General features: G+C 45.2%; 1 protein-coding gene across 5 annotated transcripts in view; it reads left to right on the forward strand.

Moving 5' to 3' along the window:
• LOC115079390 (cadherin-related family member 5-like) overlaps positions 1-21,512 on the forward strand; it is a 208,628-nt gene that overhangs the window by 164,470 nt on the left and 22,646 nt on the right. For 2 of the 5 annotated variants that reach the window (XR_003853278.1, XR_003853279.1), the window contains exon 10: positions 617-764. Coding sequence is in view for 3 of the 5 variants with exons in the window: in XM_029582945.1 (XP_029438805.1) it covers positions 762-824; positions 13,672-13,788; positions 14,403-14,478; positions 19,734-20,288 (811 nt within the window). In the remaining 2 variants the exon portion in view is untranslated. Of the gene's footprint in view, positions 1-616; positions 825-13,671; positions 13,789-14,402; positions 14,479-19,733; positions 20,289-21,512 lie in introns of those variants that run through there. The other 3 variants (XM_029582945.1, XM_029582946.1, XM_029582947.1) reach the window with 3 other exon arrangements.

A 21,512-nucleotide genomic window follows, 5' to 3' on the forward strand; every position in this document is an offset into this window, starting at 1 on the left:
TGTCAACCACACTGGAAGATCCATAAATCTATGCTTTCTGAACCCAAGTATTATTACAGATTACCAGCAGCAAGTCTACAGTTTTAGATTTGAGTTCCTTTAGAACCAGAAAGTGAATATCATCGGGACCTAGTGATTTGCTACTATTTAGTTGGTGTGATTTGGAGTAGGGTGGTTGGGAATAGCAACTAAGATTCAAATTTCCAGTGGCAGATGCTACCTAGCCACAACAGATTCACTGAACATAAAGAGAAAAAATATAGCTTAAATCAGCAGGACTACTACAAATATGCACACTTTAAACAAGGAAAATGAAAATATATAGAAAAGAAAAAAAGCTTTGGTTTTTCATTTGGCGTGCATCATTTGGTGAGATGTTTTTGTTTTTGCAAATAATAGCCTGGTAGCAACATTAGTCTCAGATAGCTTTATGAACATCTCTGGAATTACAGCCAGCACTGAAGTAGAATTTTAACATTTTCATAAACAATTTGCCAATAAGTCTGCTAAATAACAATTTGTTCTACCAGAAATTAGAAATTGATTGTTTTCATGTAAATGTGAATGCTATTGTGAGAAACTATGAGACCATAATGTGCTGGCGGTTTTCTCTTAGGCATCGCAAGGTCAATGACCCACAGAAGTATACACTAACAACTGTTCAAGTACACGTCATAGAGAAAAGCAATTTTCCACCACAATTTCAAAATAACCACTACAAGGGAACGGTATCTGCAAATGCTGAAAATGGCAGCCTGGTCATGGAGCACAAAACCTCGAGCAAGCCTCTGCAGATAGTTGCAATTGATGATGATTTCCCTGATGTAAGTATTAAATATATTTCATGGCTGACTCTGCCTGAATGAAGAGCCTCAGGTTAATTTTCTGTCATTATTTGTAACTGTGACCAAGTCACTTCCTGTCAACCATAACCAGAACTATGGTCATTCCTGCATTCTTTGTCATCAAAAGAACCATGGCCATTCGATTTTCTCTAGTTAATGATAATAATGTAAACTGGTGGGGGGGCAAGCATAGAACTGTTCTGGGTCCTTCCCATATTTTTTCTGAAGTAACAGTGACACAATGGAGCTTCTAGTGTTAGATTTAATCTGAGGATCTTGCTGCCCTCCCAGGGATTTATATGAAGAGGGACTCCTGTTGTCTGAAATCCTACCTCTCTACAGACCTAGATTTGCCAATAGGCACACAAGGCCTGTGCCTAGGAGCCTAGGACAGCAACAATCTGGGGGAGGGAGTGCCTCCCTACTGTGCTGAATCTCAGTGAATGGCCTTCTGCTTCCTGTTTCAGCCCCTCCCTCCCAATGCAGACAATAGGAGGGGAGGGTTCAAGACGAAAGGGAGAAAGCAAGAAAAACTGGTCTACTCTCTACTCCAGTCCTTCTCCTCCTGCCATTCAGGGACAAATACAATTTTATTTCTTTGCAGAATGTTATTTTATTCCTTTTTAAGTGTTTATTGTTTTTATATTTTTTTTATGTTTATGTGTGCGTGTACTATAAACTGTTTTTATTGTATCTCGCTATGATGGATATTTTGATATGGTTGTGCAGCCAAATATGGTTAAATAAAATAAAATAAACAAACAAACATGAGGGAATGAGGTGAGCCTGGAGCCGATAGAACAGAGCAAAGAAGGCTGTGACTTTCTTTCTTTCTCGTCTCTGTTGTCCCTTGTCTGGGAAGGGGGTGACAGCGCTAATAGTGCCTAGGGACAGCAGAATCATATCATCCACTGCCTCTCTACCCTATATATATTTGAGTAATGGGAAAATCCACATGTCAGTGCGGTCCTTAGAGGTGAGAGGAGAGGCTGAAATGCAAAAAGAAAAGAAATGTTCACCTCATTCCAAGAAGTTGGAGGGTATGCAAAAAGTATAAAACAGTCTGAACAGCCAAACTTTTGATCAATGAAACAACTTATATTTATTCTGTTTTGTTAAGAATGCTTAGCAGCAGAATTAAATTGTGTAAAAACAGTTTGAATCACTGAAATCTTTAGATACTAATATATTAGTCTTCACTTAACTCTAAATAGTTCTTTTTTTGTTAACCTTCAGCTTTCCTTATAACCACAACTCCAGGCAGAAGAGTTGTTTATAAAGTGTTCTTTTATCACTTCCTGTTCTTTTACCCCAGACTTAACCTTCTCAATCATACTTTCTTTCTTTCCCTGTTTCTCTTTATATTATTTATTTATTTGTTGCGTTTTATATGCCGTCATTCGATGAAGCCATCACAACGGTTTACAAGATTCGGCTTGCAGAAATTGGTATCTCTGGCACGGCCTTATCCTGGTTCTCCTCGTATCTCACCCACAGAGAATACGTCGTACAAATTGATAATTGTGAATCCTCACACATTCCTCTGACACAAGGTGTCCCCCAAGGATCTTCCCTATCCTCCACACTTTTCAATATCTATCTCCTCCCCCTGTGCCATCTCCTCTCTGACCTAGGTCTGAATTTTTTCCTGTACGCTGACGATGTACAAATCCTCATCCCCATACAAACATCTCTCAAGGCCTCCCTACAATATTGGGAATCCTGCCTTTCTACCATTAACTCCCTACTAGCCGACCTCCACCCTTGCACTCAATGCAGCAAAAACTGAAATCCTCGTCATCTCCAATCAACCTGAATACACATATCCTTCCACCATTTCTGCTCCCCCCCTAACCCACCCTACCTTTTCCTCTGTAAAAGACCTCTGAGTCCTTTTAGACCAACACCTCAACTTCAAACCACACATTCAGTCCCTACTAAAAGGAGGTTTTTACAAACTCCACATACTCAAAAAACTGAAGCCACTCCTCCATGCCCAAGACTTCCGTTTAGTCCTGCAGACGACCATCCTTTCCAAACTCGACTATTGCAACGCCCTTCTGTTAGGCCTCCCTTCCTCCACCATCAAACCGCTTCAAATCTTGCAGAATGCGATGGCAAGAATAATAACTAATACCCGCAAAACTGAACACATAACCCCTATTCTAAAGGACTTGCACTGGCTCCCAATCCCTTTTCGTATTCAATATAAAACCCTCACCATCCTGAATATATACACTGCACAAAATAACCACACATGGCTCAAGGACATGCCTCGCTTCAGTATCTCAAACCGCCCCCCCAACTAGAAACCACCCCTCGCCGGCACCCCTGTACACCCCACCCCTCAGAAACCGCCCCCACCCTTACCAATACAGGGAGAGATCTTCACTATCGCCGGCCCCCACACTCTGGAACTACCTTCCTCCCCACCTACGACTCGAACCCTCCTTATACAATTCAAAAAAGGCATCAAGACATGGCTCTTCAGACAAGGCCTACCCCAGACATCAATCAAACATAGCCCTTCCTCCCCCTTTCATCCACCCCCCCCCCCCCAAACCCACCTTCCCTCCCTGCCCTCGGTTTTTTGTTTTTTGGATTTTTTCTTCTCCCCCCCCCCTACCACATTACTCTGCTGCCTTAGACAGTACCAAGGAAATTATGTAAAATAGTTAATTGTCTATTGTTTGCTACTGTTCATCATTTTTAATTCCTGTCATTTTTCGCTAGGCTGCCTCTATAATTCCAGCTGTCTTTATCCCTTACCCCCCTCTTCCCTTTCTCGCCTGCTCCCCTTACCCGCCCCCTTGTTCAATGTATTTTCTACCTGCTTCAGTTTTTTGTAAACCGGCGTGATGTGCCCTACGAACGTCAGTTTAGTAAAAAGTTCTTAAATAAATAAATTCAAAAGGTAGTATCTTAACATACGTGCATTAAGGGGCGGATTTTAAAAGGGGCGCGAATAGCCTACTTTTGTTTGCACTCCAGGCGCAAACAAAAGTACGCTGGATTTTAGTAGATACGCGCGGAGCCGCGCGTATCTGCTAAAAACCTGGATCTGCGCGCGCAAGGCTATGGATTTTGTATAGCCGGCGCGCGCCGAGCCGCGCAGCCTACCCCTGTTCCCTCCAATGCCGCTCCGAAATCGGAGCGGCCTCGGAGGGAACTTTCCTTTGCCCTCCCCTCACCTTCCCCTCCCTTCCCCTACCTAACCCACCCGCCCGGCCCTGTCTCTAAACCCCCCCCTTACCTTTGTCGGGGGATTTACGCCTCCCCTCCGGGAGGCGTAAATCCCCGCGCGTCAGCGGGCCTCCTGCGCACCGGGACGCGACCTGGGGGCGGGTCCAGAGGGCGCGGCCACGCCCCCGGGCCCGCCCCCGGAATGCTCCCGACACGCCCCGAAAACGCCGCGCGGTTCGGGCCCGCCCCCGACACGCCCCCTCCGAAAACCCCGGGACTTAACGCGAGTCCCGGGGCTCTGCGCGCCGCCGGTAGGGCCTATGTAAAATAGGCTTACCGGCGCGCAGGGCCCTGCTCGCGTAAATCCGCCCGGTTTTGGGCGGATTTACGCGAGCAGGGCTCTGAAAATCCGCCCCTAAGGGTATAACAGGATACATATTATATTCTAAGATGAGCGGATAAGGGGAACAGAAAGGGAAAAGATTAGGGGGGAATGGAAGGTGGGTGGAGGTGCTGCGGGGGGTGAAAGGAAAGAGAGGGAAAAGGATGGTTACAGGGGTGGGGAAGTTATCGTATTTTCCGGCGTATAAGACGACTGGTCGTATAAGACGATGGGCATATAAGACGACTGGGCATATAAGACGACTGCCTCTTGTGGCTACTGCACGGAGCGGGCAGTAGCCACAGAGGCATTCACAGAGCGGGAGCCAGTGGCCAGTAGTTGGGTTCCACCTTCCGGCAGCAAACACTGCACGGAGCGGCAGTAGCCACAGAGGCATTAACGGAGCGGGATGCCAGTGGCAGTGGTTTGGTGTTCCACCTTCACGGAGGGCTGCCATCTCCAAAAAAAAACAAAAAAAAACAAGAAACAAACAAAGCAGGGGTGGGTAAGAGTATGGGGCAGGGGTGTGGCCTGCTTGTTGCGGCGGTTGCTACCCCTGATTGAGCTGGATGTTCACTGGGATGCGGATTACGGCGCTGTGCTCTGCATGGTGGAGGGGTGGAAGGGAGTTGGGGCCGGAGGGTGCTGGAAGCCAATAGTGATGGGTGGGAGGGAGAAAAAGGGTGGGGAAAAAAAAAAAAATAAATGGATGAACTGTGTGGCTTGCTGGGCAGACTGGATGGGCCGTTTGGTCTTCTTCTGCTGTCATTTCTATGTTTCTATAAGACGACCCCCCCTTTTTATACACATGTTTAAGAAAAAAAATAATTTTACACTCAAACAGGAGCAACCCTATCTATGAAAGGGCAACACTACAAATACCGTATATCGGGCCCTAAAAACCAATACACCTCTTATTAGGAAAACAGAACTAGCAAGCAGCTAGAGATCCCCACACAGAAATAATTGTAAAACTATACTAATAAGCAGAATAAATGTTTCAAAACAGCTATGAACAGAATAACATCCAACAATTAAAAACTCATAAAAACTATTAAAAATTCTCCAAACACCAATAAAATATTTCAAAAAAGCAGACACATCACATAATATTAAATAATTAAAATGGCAGTCAATCAAGAAAAATAAACTTAAAAAGCCACCTTTACTTACCCCCTCCAGCAGCTCTCCTATTCCTCTTCCTCTTCCATAGGGCCCATGTCTCTCATACACACACCATACCAGTCATGTCCCCATGACCCAGTTTCTGTCTCTCACACACCAATCATTTCCCAAACAGTCTTTGACACACACACCAGGACACCTTCCTGAACAGTTTCCTCATGCCATACAACACACACAGGCTTCCCACTCCCGTGTTCTGCTCTACCGTACATATACGGCTTCTCACTCTCATAATCATTTCTCTGTCTCACACAACACACACACACCAGTCTCTCTCTCTCATTTCCCATGCTCGCTGTCCACGTGCACAGGCTTCTCATCCCTGAATCACATTCTTTATCTCACATTCACACACACAGTCTCTTTCTCGCACACACACCGTCACCTTATCAACCAGTCTCTCTCATTCATGCACGCACACACACACACAGCCCTCCCACTCCCATGCTCTCTCTCACATATCAGGCTTCTTACTCCCATGCTTTCTCACATACCCAGATTTCTCACTTCCATGCTTTTTTCTCTCTCTCTCACACTCACATACACATCAGTCATCTCTCTGAGCAGTCACTTTCATTGTCTCTCACATATACACACACATGAGCTCTCTGACCAGTTTCTCTCAATCACATACATGCTCTCAATCAATGCATTCTCCTCACTTACACACAGGCTGGCTGGCTGCTTCTCTCTCTCTCTCTCTCACTCACTTCCTCTCCCCTCCCCCGCCCCCCGAGCACAAATGGTAGCTGCTGCAGCCAACTCCTCCAGCCCCTGCAGGCCAAGAAAGAAGAATCCCATCGGCCGCGGGAGGCTCACGCTGCTGTCTCCTTTCCCTATTATCAGCTGCTTCGATTGCTCGGGGGCCGATGCTGCTGTCGCCGCTGCTATTTTTTCATGCGGCACGGCTCTTTCTCCTTCCCGCGCACTGCGTATCACTTCCTGTTCCGGGTCAGAGGGGGGGGCGGGAAGAAGAAAAGGCCAGCCAGGGATGCCACAGCTTTTTTTTTTTTTTTGCACCGCTGCCGTTCCCGCTGGGCTTGAACATGCTGATAGCCCAGCGGCAACGGCAGCAGGGAAGGAAGAGCAGGCGGGAGAGACCGGGAGCATGCGACACACCGGTGAGAAGCGCTGCCCTATAAGACGATACCCGGCGTATAAGACGACCCCCGACTTCTGAGAAGATTTTCAGGGGTTAAAAAGTCGTCTTATACACCGGAAAATACGGTAGTTAAACGGAAAGTATTCATTTTTAAAGTCTGACAAAAAATCATATTTGACTGAGATGGGTTTGCGTGGAGCTGGTCTATGTCTTGTTTTTGCATGGTTTCGGTTGGTAATTCTGTTGGGTGTTTGGATGTTTTGATACTTGATTGTCAATGTAGACTTTGTAAAACAGCCATGTTTTTAGATCCTTTTTGAATGTTTTGAGGTTAGTTTGGGTTCTCAAATCTTCTGGGAGGGAGCTCCATATTTTAGGGCAGGCGATTGAAAATGCTCTTTCTCTGGTTGCTGTCAAGTGAGCATCTCTGATGGGGGTCCTGTTAAAAGGCTTGTGTTGTTTGAATGTAAGTTTCTTTGGGGATTCTGGGGAGTTATGTTTAATCCAGTTTGACCTTGATGTTCATTGTGTAGTAATTTGTGTATGATGGTCATGGATTTGTGTTCAATTCGGGATTTGATTGGAAGCCAGTGTAGTGAAATCAGTATTGGTGTTATGTGATCATTCCTCTTTGTTCCAGTCAGAATTCTGGCTGCTGCGTTTTGCAGAATCTGGAGAGGTTTGATGTTGGAGTATGGTATTCTGATCAGTAGGGAATTGCAGTAGTTGATGGTTGAGAATATTACAGGATATACAACATACATGAGCTCCCTCAGAAAAATTATGTGGTCTTAAACACTCTTACAGTAACTCAGCTATAAGACAGGAATCTTTGCCAGAGGACATGGTTGATTAGCATATAGCAGGGTTTAAAAGAGGGACAAGTTCCAGAAGGAAAAATCCATAAACCATTCAGTGTATTCCTGGGAGTAAGCCCTCCTTACCTCTTTGGCGACTCCTCCTGCGGTTGATGGACGTCTGGCTGCTGCGGCATCTGCCTGCTGTCCTCTCCGGCGTCCCTGGTCCGGCTTGGGCACTGCATCCTGCCATGTTGTTCAGCTGCCATAGGGCGCGCGCGCTGCGCAGCCCTGCTTCTTATTCCTTCTTTGGCGCAAACCTCAGGGGCGCCCCCCTGTGATGACATCACGCATCCCGGATACAAAAGCCTACTCTGTTTGCTAGCTAAACGAGTTAGCAAGGGACTCCTTACGGATGGGATTCGCTCTCCGTACCTAGCTACTCTGCCTCTCCTTATTGGACTTACTCTATCGGGGTACCCTCTCCTTGGGGGCCTCTCTCTTTTCTTTCAGGTTGCTGTCTGGAACCGGTACTCGCTCCTCAAGGGCCCTTGTTCCCGGACTCGCTGCCTGAGCTCACTTCTGCTTGGAAGAAACCGCTGCCTACACCATCAGTGAGTTACCATCTAGACTCTCTCAGAGCTGTTCCCTGGAACCAGGTACTCGCTCCTCGAGGGCCTGCCTCTATTCCAGCTTCTGTGTTACCTTCAGGGAGAAACCGCTGTGTGAGTATTCAACCAATGAGGCTCCATACCAGAACCCTGTGTATGCTCCACTGTACTCACTATCTCAGTTTCTCTCCACTACAGCACAGCTATTGAGGGATTGCTGTTCCAGAGTCCTGAAGGACTATAAGCCCAGCCGGGCTTCATCTCTACTCACTACTGCCACCTCTGGTGGCTTCTCAACTCTGTTTAATAAAAGATAATTCTGTGTTGTGTGTCCTAAAGCTGAACCTGACCTGTGGCCCCCTCACGGGACTTCCCCCTGTGGGTGTGGTCATCTGCTACAGTGTCCAAGGGTCCACCTAAAACCTTACAAACAATAACAGTTCCATATACTGTTTAAATAAAGATTCAATCTGTGTTTCTCTGTCCAGAGTTTAGCCTGACACTGTGGTCCCTCACGGGACTGCCCCCCGAGGGTGTGGTCAGCTGCCACAGTGTCCAAGGATCCACCCAAACACCCATAACCATAACAGAAGCACATTTAAAACAAATCAGAGAACATTCTTTTTCACTCAACGCACAATTAACATAGAAATTAGAAATGACGGCAGAAGAAGACCAAACGGCCCATCCAGTCTGCCCAGCAAGCTCCCACACTTATTTTCCCATACTTATCTGTTTCACCGACCACCAAATTCAGGGCCCTTGTTGGTAACTGTTTGATTCGAATTTCCTGCCACCCCCTGCCATTGATACAGAGAGTAATGTTGGAGTTGTATCAAAGGTGAAGCATAAGGCTTAATGGTTAAGGGTAGTAACCGCTGCATCAAGCAAGTTACCCCGATGCTTGTTTACCCAGACTGCATAGATCAATGCCTTGTTGTATGTTGTCTGAATGTAAATCCTCTTTTCCACATTTCCCCCTGCCGTTGAAGCAGAGAGCAATGCTGTATATGCATTCAAAGTGAAGTATCAGGCTTAATTGGTTTAGGGTAGTAACCACCGCAATAAGCAAGCTACCCCCACGCTTATTTGTTTATCCAGACTGTGTAGTTCAGTCCTTGTTGGACTGAACTACACAGTCTGAATGCAAATCCTCTTTTCCACATTTCCCCTTGCCGTTGAAGCAGAGAGCAATGTTGGAGTTGTATTAACCATGTGAAGGCTTATTGAGTAAGGGTAGTAATCACCAGGTAGTAGCCACCATACCAGCAAGCCACCCCCATGGCTCTTCTCTTCATTCCCATCCTCTTTTCTTTATGGATCCTCAGTTTTTATCCCATGCCCCTTTGAAATTCTTCACAGTTTTAGTCTTCACTATTTCCTCCGGAAAGGCATTCCAGGCATCCACCAGCCTCTCCGTGAAGAAATACTTCCTGACATTGGTTCTGAGTCTTCCTACCTGGAGTTTCAAATCATTATCCCTAGTTCTACTGACTTTTTTCCAACGGAAAAGGTTTGTTGTTGACCAAGGATCATTAAAACCTTTCAAGTATCTGAAAGTCTGTATCATATCACCCCTGCTCCTCCTCTCCTCCAGGGTATACATATTTAGATTCTTCAATCTCTCCTCATAAGTCATTCGATGAAGACCCTCCACCTTTTTGGTTGCCCTTCTCTGGACCGCCTCCATCCTGTCTCTGTCCCTTTGGCAATAAAAAATTAAGCTCTGGAATTCATTGCTAGAGGATATGGTTAAGGAAAGTGTAGCTGGATTTAAAAAAAGGTTTTGATAAGTTCCTGATGGAGAAGTCCATAAATTGCTATTAATCAATAGGGAATAGCCACTGCTTGTTGCCGGCATTATTAGCATGGGATCTATTTAATGTTTGGGTACTTGCAAGGTACTTGGGACCCGGATTGGCCACTGTTGGAGACAGGATACTGGGCTTGATGGACCTTTGGTCTGATCCAGTATGGCAACCTCTTATAACATGTTTATTTTATCTATTTATTTATTATACAGTATTTATCAATCGCTATTCCAAAGGTCAAAGTAGTATCAAAATAAATTTAAATCAATAAAAATAAATTATATAAAATCCTGTACAATAATCCAAATAATACAATAAAAAATTATGTAACAATAAAATCTAATAAAACAATTCATTTGATAATAAAACAAACTAAAACCATAAAATAAGAACATAAATAATATCATTCCTGCTGCTAAACACTGCTACGTCCTCCAAATGTTATGTTCACTTTAATTTGGCTGTATACATTGGGTGGGTAGCATTCAAAATTAGTGCTAGCCACCCAACATTTTCCCCTAAACTAAATCTTGTCTCCCCTATGAGGAAAGACTAAAGAGGTTAGGACTTTTCAGCTTGGAGAAGAGACGACTGAGGGGGGATATGATAGAGGTGTTTAAAATCATGAGAGGTCTAGAACGGGTAGATGTGAATCGGTTATTTACTCTTTCGATAGTAGAAAGACTAGGGGACACTCCATGAAGTTAGCATGGGGCACATTTAAAACTAATCGGAGAAAGTTCTTTTTTACTCAACGCACAATTAAACTCTGGAATTTGTTGCCAGAGAATGTGGTTTGTGCAGTTAGTATAGCTGTGTTTAAAAAAGGATTGGATAAGTTCTTGGAGGAGAAGTCCATTACCTGCTATTAAGTTCACTTAGAGAATAGCCACTGCCATTAGCAATGGTTACATGGAATAGACTTAGTTTTTGGGTACTTGCCAGGTTCTTATGGCCTGGATTGGCCACTGTTGGAAACAGGATGCTGGGCTTGATGGATCCTTGGTCTTACCCAGTGTGGCATTTTCTTATGTTCTTATCTTCTTATGTTCTTATGTTCTTGTCCCCACCCCTCCCAGAATTTGACCAGCAATATTTATCCACATAGGGGTTGATTTTAAGACATGTGCGTGGTCCCTGGTGCATTCACATGGATGCGCCGATTTTATAACATGCGTGTGCCAGCGCTTGCATGTTAAAAAATCTGATGGCCGTACGCATATGCGCACTGTATTTTAAAATCCGCACACGCATGTGCAGGTGGTGCACGAAGGGAGGGAATTTTCGAAAATACACGTGGCAACTCAATCGGAATTCCCCCAGTTCCTTCCCAGTCCACTGCAATTAAGGAGCAGACTGGGAGGGGACTTCCCTACCCCCCTACCTAATCTTCCTCCCTCTTCCTCTCCTCCCTGCCCCCTAAACCTAGCCTAACTATCCCCAAATTTTTTATTTTAGTACTTACTGCTCCTCTGGAGCAGAAGTAATCTCTGTGCACCGGCAACTAGCTGGCGCGCGCTTGCCCAGGGCAGCGTCAAAAGGCGCTGTCCCAGCCCACCCCGCCCCTCCCAGACCCCACCCCCGCCCCTCCCTGCCCAGACCCTGCCCCCACACCTCCCCGCCCAGACCCTGCCTCTGGTCCATCCTTTGGAGAGTCCCATCACTTCGGCATGTAGCGGGGTTTACGCGCATGGCTGAACCCATTGTAAAATTTACGCACGTAGTCAATTTAAAATTTACTTGACAATTTTCATTACGTAGCTATATTTAGTCAATTAGCCTGGCAAATTTTCAAAGGCTTTCATCTGGCTGGCTAAGTCCTTACTTATCTGGCTGTTCTTTTGAATATTGACCTCAATAAGCCCCATAGTCAAAGAGGGCTCAGTCACCTTAAATGGCTGATATATAGGCGCCTAGATAAGTCTCCTAAGTCAAGATCCTTAAACTGCTGAATATAGACTCTGAAACAGACAAAAGGGGCCCTATATTGAAATGCTATCTGGCTGGATAAACATAACCAGTTAACTTGGTCAAGATATTAAGTGATGTGGTCGTACTATTGTATATACTCAGCTATCTTAAAGTTAGCCGTATAATTTTATCCAGCTAACTTTAGTACACCCAGATAGCTGTCCTAGACCAATCTGGCTAATTAAGCCTGATAACACTGAATACTGGATTTTATCCTTCTATCAGCTCGATCCAGTAAAGTCCGTGGGAGAGCGGACTAACGCCCGCTCTCCCGGCGCGCGCACCGGCCCCTCGCCGGTGCGCGCGATCCAGTATTTAAATTAGGCGACGCGGTGCAAACGAGGAAAAAGAGGCGCTAGGGACACTAGCGCGTCCCTAGCGCCTCCTTTTGGCCTGGAGCGGCGGCTGTCAGCGGGTTTGACAGCCGACGCTCAATTTTGCCGGCGTCGGTTCTCGAGCCCGCTGACAGCCATGGGCTCGGAAACCGGACGCCGGCAAAATTGAGCGTCCGGTTTTCGGCCCAACAGCCGCGGGCCGAATTCAAAATTTTTTTATTTTTTTTTTTACTTTTTTTTTACTTTGGGGACCTCCAACTTAATATCGCTATGATATTAAGTCGGAGGGTGCACAGAAAAGCAGTTTTTACTGCTTTTCTGTGCACTTCCCTGGCGCCGGAAGAAATTAGCGCCGACCTTTGGGCGGCGCTAATTTCTTAGAGTAAAATGTGCGGCTTGGCTGCACATTTTACTTACTGGATCGCTCAGGAATACCTAATAGGGCCATCAACATGCATTTGCATGTTGAGGGCGCTATTAGGTGCCGCGGGTGGGCCGCGTGTTTTCCTCCCCTTACTGAATAAGGGGTAAGGGAAAACACGCGTCCAGAGCAGGGTGACAGTGCGCTCCGACGGAGCACACTTTACTGGATCGACCTGTATGTTAGCCAGACAGGCAGCTCCACCTTGGAATGTCCTGTCCCATCCCTCTCTTGGCCAGCTAACTTTTTAGCCAGATAAAAAGTTAGCTAGTTAAGTGGCAACTGCTGAATGCAGACAGATATTCAAATGGCACTGTTTAGCTGGCTAAGCCTGAACTTAGCTGGCTAAACGATACTGAATATTAGGCCTATGGCAGCTAAACTTGAGGCTCCTAAACTTGACTTCCCTAAGTTTAGGTGCTTATTTAGGAAACCTGTACTGAGCTCTGTCCCCAGCCTGACCACATATCCTTTTAAGGCATCTAAATTTAGCCTCTGAGCCCAGGAACATTTTAAATTCAAAAGTCTAGGCACCTAACTCTTAAAATTAGGCACCTAAAACATTTGAATATCAGGCTCAAAGTGCCTAATTTTCGGCAGTGGGAGGTCAAGAGACCTGCTCAAGGTGATAAAGAGGAATGCATCCAGGATCTCCATGTTCAGACCTCTCGAATTCAACCAGAACATTTTGCTGATGGTCATGGTCAGCCTCTGAGTTTGTTCAGGTAACTCCTAGAGTGAAAGAAACACAAGAAAAGAAGTAGAGCAAATATAGAATCCTACGTGAGTATGAGTTGGGGGTCTCCGTGCCGTGCCCCAGGAACACTGCCCCTTTTGATTTCAGGAAGCATCATTAGGTTCTGTGAAGGCCCTCATTGAAAAGGAACAGAGCTGTCATTTCTCTTGTAATGTCATTTTTCAAACAGTTCTTTCTACTTGTGGTTGGTCTTTCTTTCCAGCTTGAGGACATCATGTGTGGAGATAACACTAGAAAATTGGCCTCTTTTATTCTTCTTTCGTTTGAACAGAAACTGAATCCTGCCATCACATACAAAGTTGAGAACAGCAGTGTGTTCCGAATCTCCCGAGATGGATTTCTTCTCACCAATGCAGTGCTGAGCTCAGCCATCACCATCACGGCCTTGGTACGGCAGCTTTCTCTCTTCTGCACTCTTTGATCTTTCTTTTCACTAGGAAAATGAGAGAGGGCTAGAAGGGGATCAGTCAAGCAGATCTGATTGCTGGGAAAGTAATTAATGGCTTTTTTTTACAGGGAGAGCATCAGGTTCTCTGGGCTTGTAAAGATTAGCACGTCCAACAGAGCAGTTCCCCAGGATTCCAGAGCAGAAAAGCTGAATGTACTGAATGCACCCCAGGGAGTTAACCTCCAGAACCTTAGAAATCTCTCCACTCAACACTGCTTGTCTTCACAAATCTCTTGGCTTCAGAGCTATTTAGCTATTAGAATACGGATTAAAGGGATAGTGAAAAGGCTAGAAAAATGGAAACTTGAAAATCACTGATATTGGTTTGTTAACAGTTGTATGGAAAAGAAAATAGAAAGACTGGCCTATCTGTGTTAAACTGGTCACATGATGGCAGCTGACAAATTACAGTGCTTGCTCTTTCTCATTCCTTTAAAAAGATGGATAAAAAGGATCCTAGAATTTTCAAACAGAACCTCTCTGGTCAGCTGTAAACCAGAAGCTGACTTCTAATGAACGTACAGGCTGAAGCTGCTTTTCTTGTGTCCCTGCAGGTCAAAGCTGTCGATGAGAAAAGTACACAAGAGGCAACAACTCTGGTATCTGTGGAGGTCACACCCTCAACAATAGGTAGGTTGATAAGGACCTCTATGCTATCTCTGAGCACAAAGGATCAAGAAAGCTATGCTAGGGTTTTGATCATGTGAATGAAAGCTATTAGTCAGCAGTTATACATATGAATTCAACATAAGAACATAAGAAAATGCCATACTGGGTCAGACCAAGGGTCCATCAAGCCCAGCATCCTGTTTCCAACAGTGGCCAATCCAGGCCATAAGAACCTAGCAAGTACCCAAAAACTAAGTCTATTCCATGTAACCATTGCTAATGGCAGTGGCTATTCTCTAAGTGAACTTAATAGCAGGTAATGGACTTCTCCTCCAAGAACTTATCCAATCCTTTTTTAAACACAGCTATACTAACTGCACTAACCACATCCTCTGGCAACAAATTCCAGAGTTTAATTGTGCGTTGAGTAAAAAAGAACTTTCTCCGATTAGTTTTAAATGTGCCCCTTGCTAACTTCATGGAGTGCCCCCTAGTCTTTCTACTATCCGAAAGAGTAAATAACCGATTCACATCTACCCGTTCTAGACCTCTCATGATTTTAAACACCTCTATCATATCCCCCCTCAGTCGTCTCTTCTCCAAGCTGAAAAGTCCTAACCTCTTTAGTCTTTCCTCATAGGGGAGTTGTTCCATTCCCCTTATCATTTTGGTAGCCCTTCTCTGTACCTTCTCCATCGCAATTATATCTTTTTTGAGATGCGGCGACCAGAATTGTACACAATATTCAAGGTGCGGTCTCACCATGGAGCGATACAGAGGCATTATGACATTTTCCATTTTATTCACCATTCCCTTTCTAATAATTCCCAACATTGTTTGCTTTTTTGACTGCCGCAGCACACTGTACCGACGATTTCAATGTGTTATCCACTATGACACCTAGATCTCTTTCTTGGGTTGTAGCACCTAATATGGAACCCAACATTGTGTAACTATAGCATGGGTTATTTTTCCCTATATGCATCACCTTGCACTTATCCACATTAAATTTCATCTGCCATTTGGGATGCCCAATTTTCCAGTCTCACAAGGTCTTCCTGCAATTTATGACAATCTGCTTGTGATTTAACTACTCTGAACAATTTTGTGTCATCTGCAAATTTGATTATCTCACTCGTCGTATTTCTTTCCAGATCATTTATAAATATATTGAAAAGTAAGGGTCCCAATACAGATCCCTGAGGCACTCCAATGTCCACTCCCTTCCACTGAGAAAATTGCCCATTTAATCCTACTCTGTTTCCTGTCTTTTAGCCAGTTTGCAATCCACGAAAGGACATCGCCACCTATCCCATGACTTTTTACTTTTCCTAGAAGCCTCTCATGAGGAACTTTGTCAAACGCCTTCTGAAAATCCAAGTATACTATATCTACCGGTTCACCTTTATCCACATGTTTATTAACTCCTTCAAAAAAGTGAAGCAGATTTGTGAGGCAAGACTTGCCCTGGGTAAAGCCATGCTGACTTTGTGCCATTAAACCATGTCTTTCTATATGTTCTGTGATTTTATGTTTAGAACACTTTCCACTATTTTTCCTGGCACTGAAGTCAGGCTAACCGGTCTGTAGTTTCCCGGATCGCCCCTGGAGCCCTTTTTAAATATTGGGGTTACATTTGCTATCCTCCAGTCTTCAGGTACAATGGATGATTTTAATGATAAGTTACAAATTTGTACTAATAGGTCTGAAATTTCATTTTTTTAGTTCCTTCAGAACTCTGGGGTGTATACCATCCGGTCCAGGTGATTTATTACTCTTCAGTTTGTCAATCAGGCCTACCACATCTTCTAGATTCACCGTGATTTGATTCAGTCCATCTGAATCATTACCCATGAAAACCTTCTCCATTACGGGTACCTCCCCAACATCCTCTTCAGTAAACACCGAAGCAAAGAAATCATTTAATCTTTCCGCGATGGCCTTATCTTCTCTAAGTGCCCCCTTTAACCCCTCGATCATCTAACGGTCCAACTGACTCGCTCACAGGCTTTTCTGCTTCGGATATATTTTAAAAAGTTTTTACTGTTGGTTTTTGCCTCTACAGCCAACTTCTTTTCAAATTCTCTCTTAGCCTGTCTTATCAATGTCTTACATTTAACTTGCCAATGTTTATGCTTTATCCTATTTTCTTCTGTTGGATCCTTCTTCCAATTTTGAATGAAGATCTTTTGGCTAAAATAGCTTCTTTCACCTCCCCTTTTAACCATGCCGGTAATTGTTTTGCCTTCTTTCCACCTTTCTTAATGTGTGGAATACATCTGGACTGTGCTTCTAGAATGGTATTTTTTAAACAATGACCACGCCTCTTGGACATTTTTTACTTTTGTAGCTGCTCCTTTCAGTTTTTTTCTAACAATTTTTCTCATTTTATCAAAGTTTCCCTTCTGAAAGTTTAGCAAGAGAGCCTTGGATTTGCACACTGTTCCTTTTCCAGTCATTAAATCAAATTTGATCATATTTGGGGGTAATTTTCAAAGGAGTTACGCGCATAAATGTAACTACTATTGTAGCAATTTTCAAAAGCCATTTACTCACGTAAAGTGCACTTATGCGAATAAATCCTATGGACGATTCAATGGCATATATTGTAGCAATTTTCAAAAGCCCACTTACTCGAGTAAAGTGCATTTACATGCGTAAAACCCAGATTTACGCATGTAAATGCTTTTTAAAATCCGCCCCATTATGATCACTATTGCCAAGCGGCCCCACCACCGTTACCTCTCTCACCAAGTCCTGTGCTCCACTGAGAATTAGATCTAAAATTGCTCCCTCTCTCGTCGGTTCCTGAACCAATTGCTCCATAAAGCTATCATTTATTCCATCCAGGAACGTTATCTCTCTAGCGTGACCCGATGATACATTTACCCAGTCTATATTGGGGTAATTGAAGTCTCCCATTATTACTGCACTACCAATTTGGTTAGCTTCCCTAATTTCTCTTAGCATTTCACTGTCCATCTCACCATCTTGACCAGGTGGACGGTAGTATACCCCCTATCCCTATAGTCTTCCCTGACACACAAGGGATTTCTACCCAAAAAGATTCAATTTTGTATTTCATTCTGAGTGTATTTACTGCCTTCCACACCTTCAGATGAAGAACAGCAGACCTTTCAACTTCCAGAAAAAATGAGTGATCACCAGAGAGAAGGATATAAGGGATGTTATTGCTTCCCTTCTCACCCATTTCTCAAGAAAAAATGTAATTGTTGACTTAGAAAAATGTATACCCAAGGCAGAAAACACAGGGGTGGAGAAAATGTGTAGCAGTACCCCCCATTTGGCTGATTGGCTGCATTCAGGATGCTATGTTGCCGAGGTTCATTTAGCGGGTGAGAAACTTGAATTCCTGGGCCCTTGGCGTAGACATAGTCTGTGGTCACTATCAGTCCTTCAGATCTCACTGATCTTTAAATTTGTGCAAAGGCTGACCAGCATGACTCATAACATCACAATAGTATAACAGTACAAGGCTCATCTGCATACTGCTCCCAGCATCCCCCGGGAGAGGAGTCCAGAGGGATTGAATTTCACAGCCCCAGCTTCCAGAGGCCCTGCACCCTGTGCCCATCTGGCAATGCTGTTGGATGTTCATGGCACTATTGGTGTTGCTTTGCCCCTTTAATTGTGCTTTGCAGTCTTCATGCCAATGTTGTTGCTGCCCTTTACGTCTTCATGCCATTGTTTGTATTGCTTTCCCTCTCTTATGGTGCCTGGAGGTTTGTTTTTATCTCTGTTCCTCTTCCCTGGGTCCTGACTCAATGCTTTGAAATGTTGATGCCACAGCTGCTCTATTGTTGGCCCTCAGTGCCTTGGCATGTTAATGCTTCTGCTCTTGCTACCCAGGCCCTCCATAACAGCTTGCAAGGGAGAGTGACAGCATCAGCAAAGGCGCAGCAAAGGGAAACTCAATCTCCAAACTTCACCCACTCCAATTCTCTTCCCCTTCTGACTCTGCAGGAAGACCTTCATCAGAACTACTACTGACCTCCTCCAGAGTCTCCTTCAACTGTTAGCAGGGCCGGTGTGCAAAAAATGTCTGCATTGCAGCCCCCAATCCCAGTTCTGTTTTTTTTATAACACAAAATTGTCATCTCGTAATGCACGAAATGGTTATAGAGGAAGTGCTAGCATTGCGAGTGTTGAATATTGCAGGGTCAGCACACAAGGAGAAGCTGCAGAACGGGTTTCCTCTTCTTCAGCTGCCAAGTCAGATCATGATGCTTGGAGTGCGGGCCTCTTCATTCTTCTGGTGCTGTTGGGATGGGGTCCACCAACAGCTGATTGAACCTCTCCCTTCCTCTGGCCGCCAGTGGGATGGGTGTGCCGCATGGACCTTTCACTGCTCCCTTGGTAGGCTTCTTCCACCGCAGCTGCCCACTACTGTGTGTGGCCACCCCATGCAATTGCATGACTTGCACACCCAGTAGTGCTGGGCCTGGCTATTAGATGGTTCAATTTGTCTTTTGCCCCTTAATGAGGTCCAATGACACATCAGGACTGGTATGGATCTCCTGGTAAACCGGGGAAATGATTGCTCTGGATGACTAGCAATGTGTAAATCAAAGCAAATAAAAATAGAATACTTGGGCCCCAACCCGGAGACAGAAGTGGGAAGGGAAAGATGCTGTGGTTTTTATCCCCCACTAATCCACAGGAGTCTCAGGGTGACCAGAAGTAAAAGTTTTTCAGGAATGTTTTCCAAAAATTTACACATGAAAATTTGTATTTTAAATCTGGCAGCCGCAGCACATAACAGGCTGTTAGCCATGCATGTTAACTTCTAGTCTTGATGAGTGTAAGTCTGCATAATAATCTCTGCACTATTGAATATAAACTGGCTATCTTAAAGTTAACTGGCTAACTATAGCTCTTTGGCCCACCAGACTTAGCTGGCTAAGTCATTCAGCTAACGTCTGAATATCATAGTTAGCCGGTTAAATTAACCAGCTAAATCACCTCTTCCCAGTTACGCCCCTAGGATGCCCTTGACTTATCTAGCTAAATTCCAGCCACCTAACTTATTAGCTGACTAGAATTTAGTCGGATATGTGCACAAATATTAAACCAGCCAGCTGTCTTCTGTGCTAACTGGCTAAATGCTTTTGAATATGGACCTCTTTATTGTTTTTAACTTCAGTTTTATGTTAACTGCCATGATGGTGTTTAATTGAATGTGGTATATTAAATAAACAAACAAACAAATAAATAAATAATAGTAATAACATGTACTAATTTTATGACCTCTCCAGATCCTGTCACATCAACTACTGTTGCCACCACTAAGGAAGCTCCAGGTTCATTATCGTCAACATTACCACCTGGTCCATTAACCAAGACTACTAGAAATCCCTCTGACATGACCACCATGACTTCTGGAACTAATAACAATGTAACTGGGGCAACGCTCAAACCCATAGGAACCACACAGACCACCAGTAACACAGGGAAGCCTGCTACAGGTATTCCCTCAGACTCTTTTGTTACTACAGCTCGTGTACCTCTTCCTTCTGTATCTTCCATCACTACAGCAAAACCTGCAGGAACCACAGGGTCCACCAGAAGCACAGGAAAGCCTGCTACAGGTATTCCCTCAGGCTCTTTGGTCACTACATCTCATATCCCTCCTCCTCCCGTAGCTTCTTTCAGTACAGCAAAACCTTTAGGATCCACTTCTGTGACTAGTGGACTGCCAGACCCTGGACTCACCAATCCTCTGGTAACAGGAGCAGGGTTTACAACGAGCAAGACTGGAGGGCTTGGAGAGCCTACCACGGAGTACACAACCAGCAAGGGTCCTCAGACAGGTAAACCTAAATGGAATACAAAATCAAGATTCCTTTCTATGTCTTATGTAGCTATCAGAGCAAGCAATTATTTTATGATGCCAATAACTATGAGCACTATAACCACACACACACACACACACACACATCACCTCCCTGACCAGTCTCTGTCTCTCACACACAGACACCTGTCACCTTGGTGACCATTCTCTGTCACACACACACACACACACCCAACCCCCAATCACCTCCCTGACCAGTTTCTGTCTCTCACACACATGCTCTGTCACTTACATGCAAGCTCACACACACACACACACACACACACACACACACTGTCACTCATGCACCCACTGTACCACACACACACAAAGCTTCCACCATGCACCCAGGCACCTATTCTACTACACACACACACACACAAAGCTGCCACTCATGCAGGCATTCATTCTACCACACACACACACACACAAAGCTGCCACTAATGCACCCAGGCACCCATTCTACCACACACACACACAAAGCTGCCACTCATGCAGGCATCCATTCTACCACACACACACACACACACAAAGCTGCCACTCATGCAGGCATCCATTCTACCACACACACACACACAAAGCTGTCACTCATGTACCCAGGCACCCATTCTACCACAAACACACAAACTCTTACTCATGCACCAAGGCACCCTTTCTACCACACACACACTCACACAAGCTCTCACTCATGCACCCAGGCACCCTTTCTACCACACACACACAAGCTGATATGGAGCCTCTTCTCATTGTTTGGCCCAATAAGCCTGGCCTCCGCTTCTCAGCCACCTCTGGCTTGACCTCCGGCAGCGTGCAACGTCTCTCCAGCCGCCTCCCACAGTGCGCAGGTCTCTCCACTCTTCAGCCGTCAGCAGCGCGCAGTGTCTCTTCATTCTTCGGCCCCGCCGGCAGCAACGGCGCGCATGTCTCTCTACTCTTTGCCCCGTCGGCAGCAGTGGCGCGCATGTCTCTCTACTCTTCTGCCCCCCGGCAGCATTGGCGCGCATGTCTCTCTACTCTTCGGCCCCGCCGGCAGCATTGGCGCGCATGTCTCTCTACTCTTCGGCCCCGCCGGTGGCGACGCGCAGGTCTATTTACTCTTCGGCCCTGCTGGCCTGGCCTCCAGCAGTGGCGTGCAGCATCTCTCTGCTCTTTGGCCCCGCCCCTAGGGAGAAGGGAGGTACAAGCAGGGCAGTGGAACACCGGG

This window comes from Rhinatrema bivittatum, chromosome 17 (assembly GCF_901001135.1).
Source record: "Rhinatrema bivittatum chromosome 17, aRhiBiv1.1, whole genome shotgun sequence".
NCBI lineage: Eukaryota > Metazoa > Chordata > Amphibia > Gymnophiona > Rhinatrematidae > Rhinatrema > Rhinatrema bivittatum.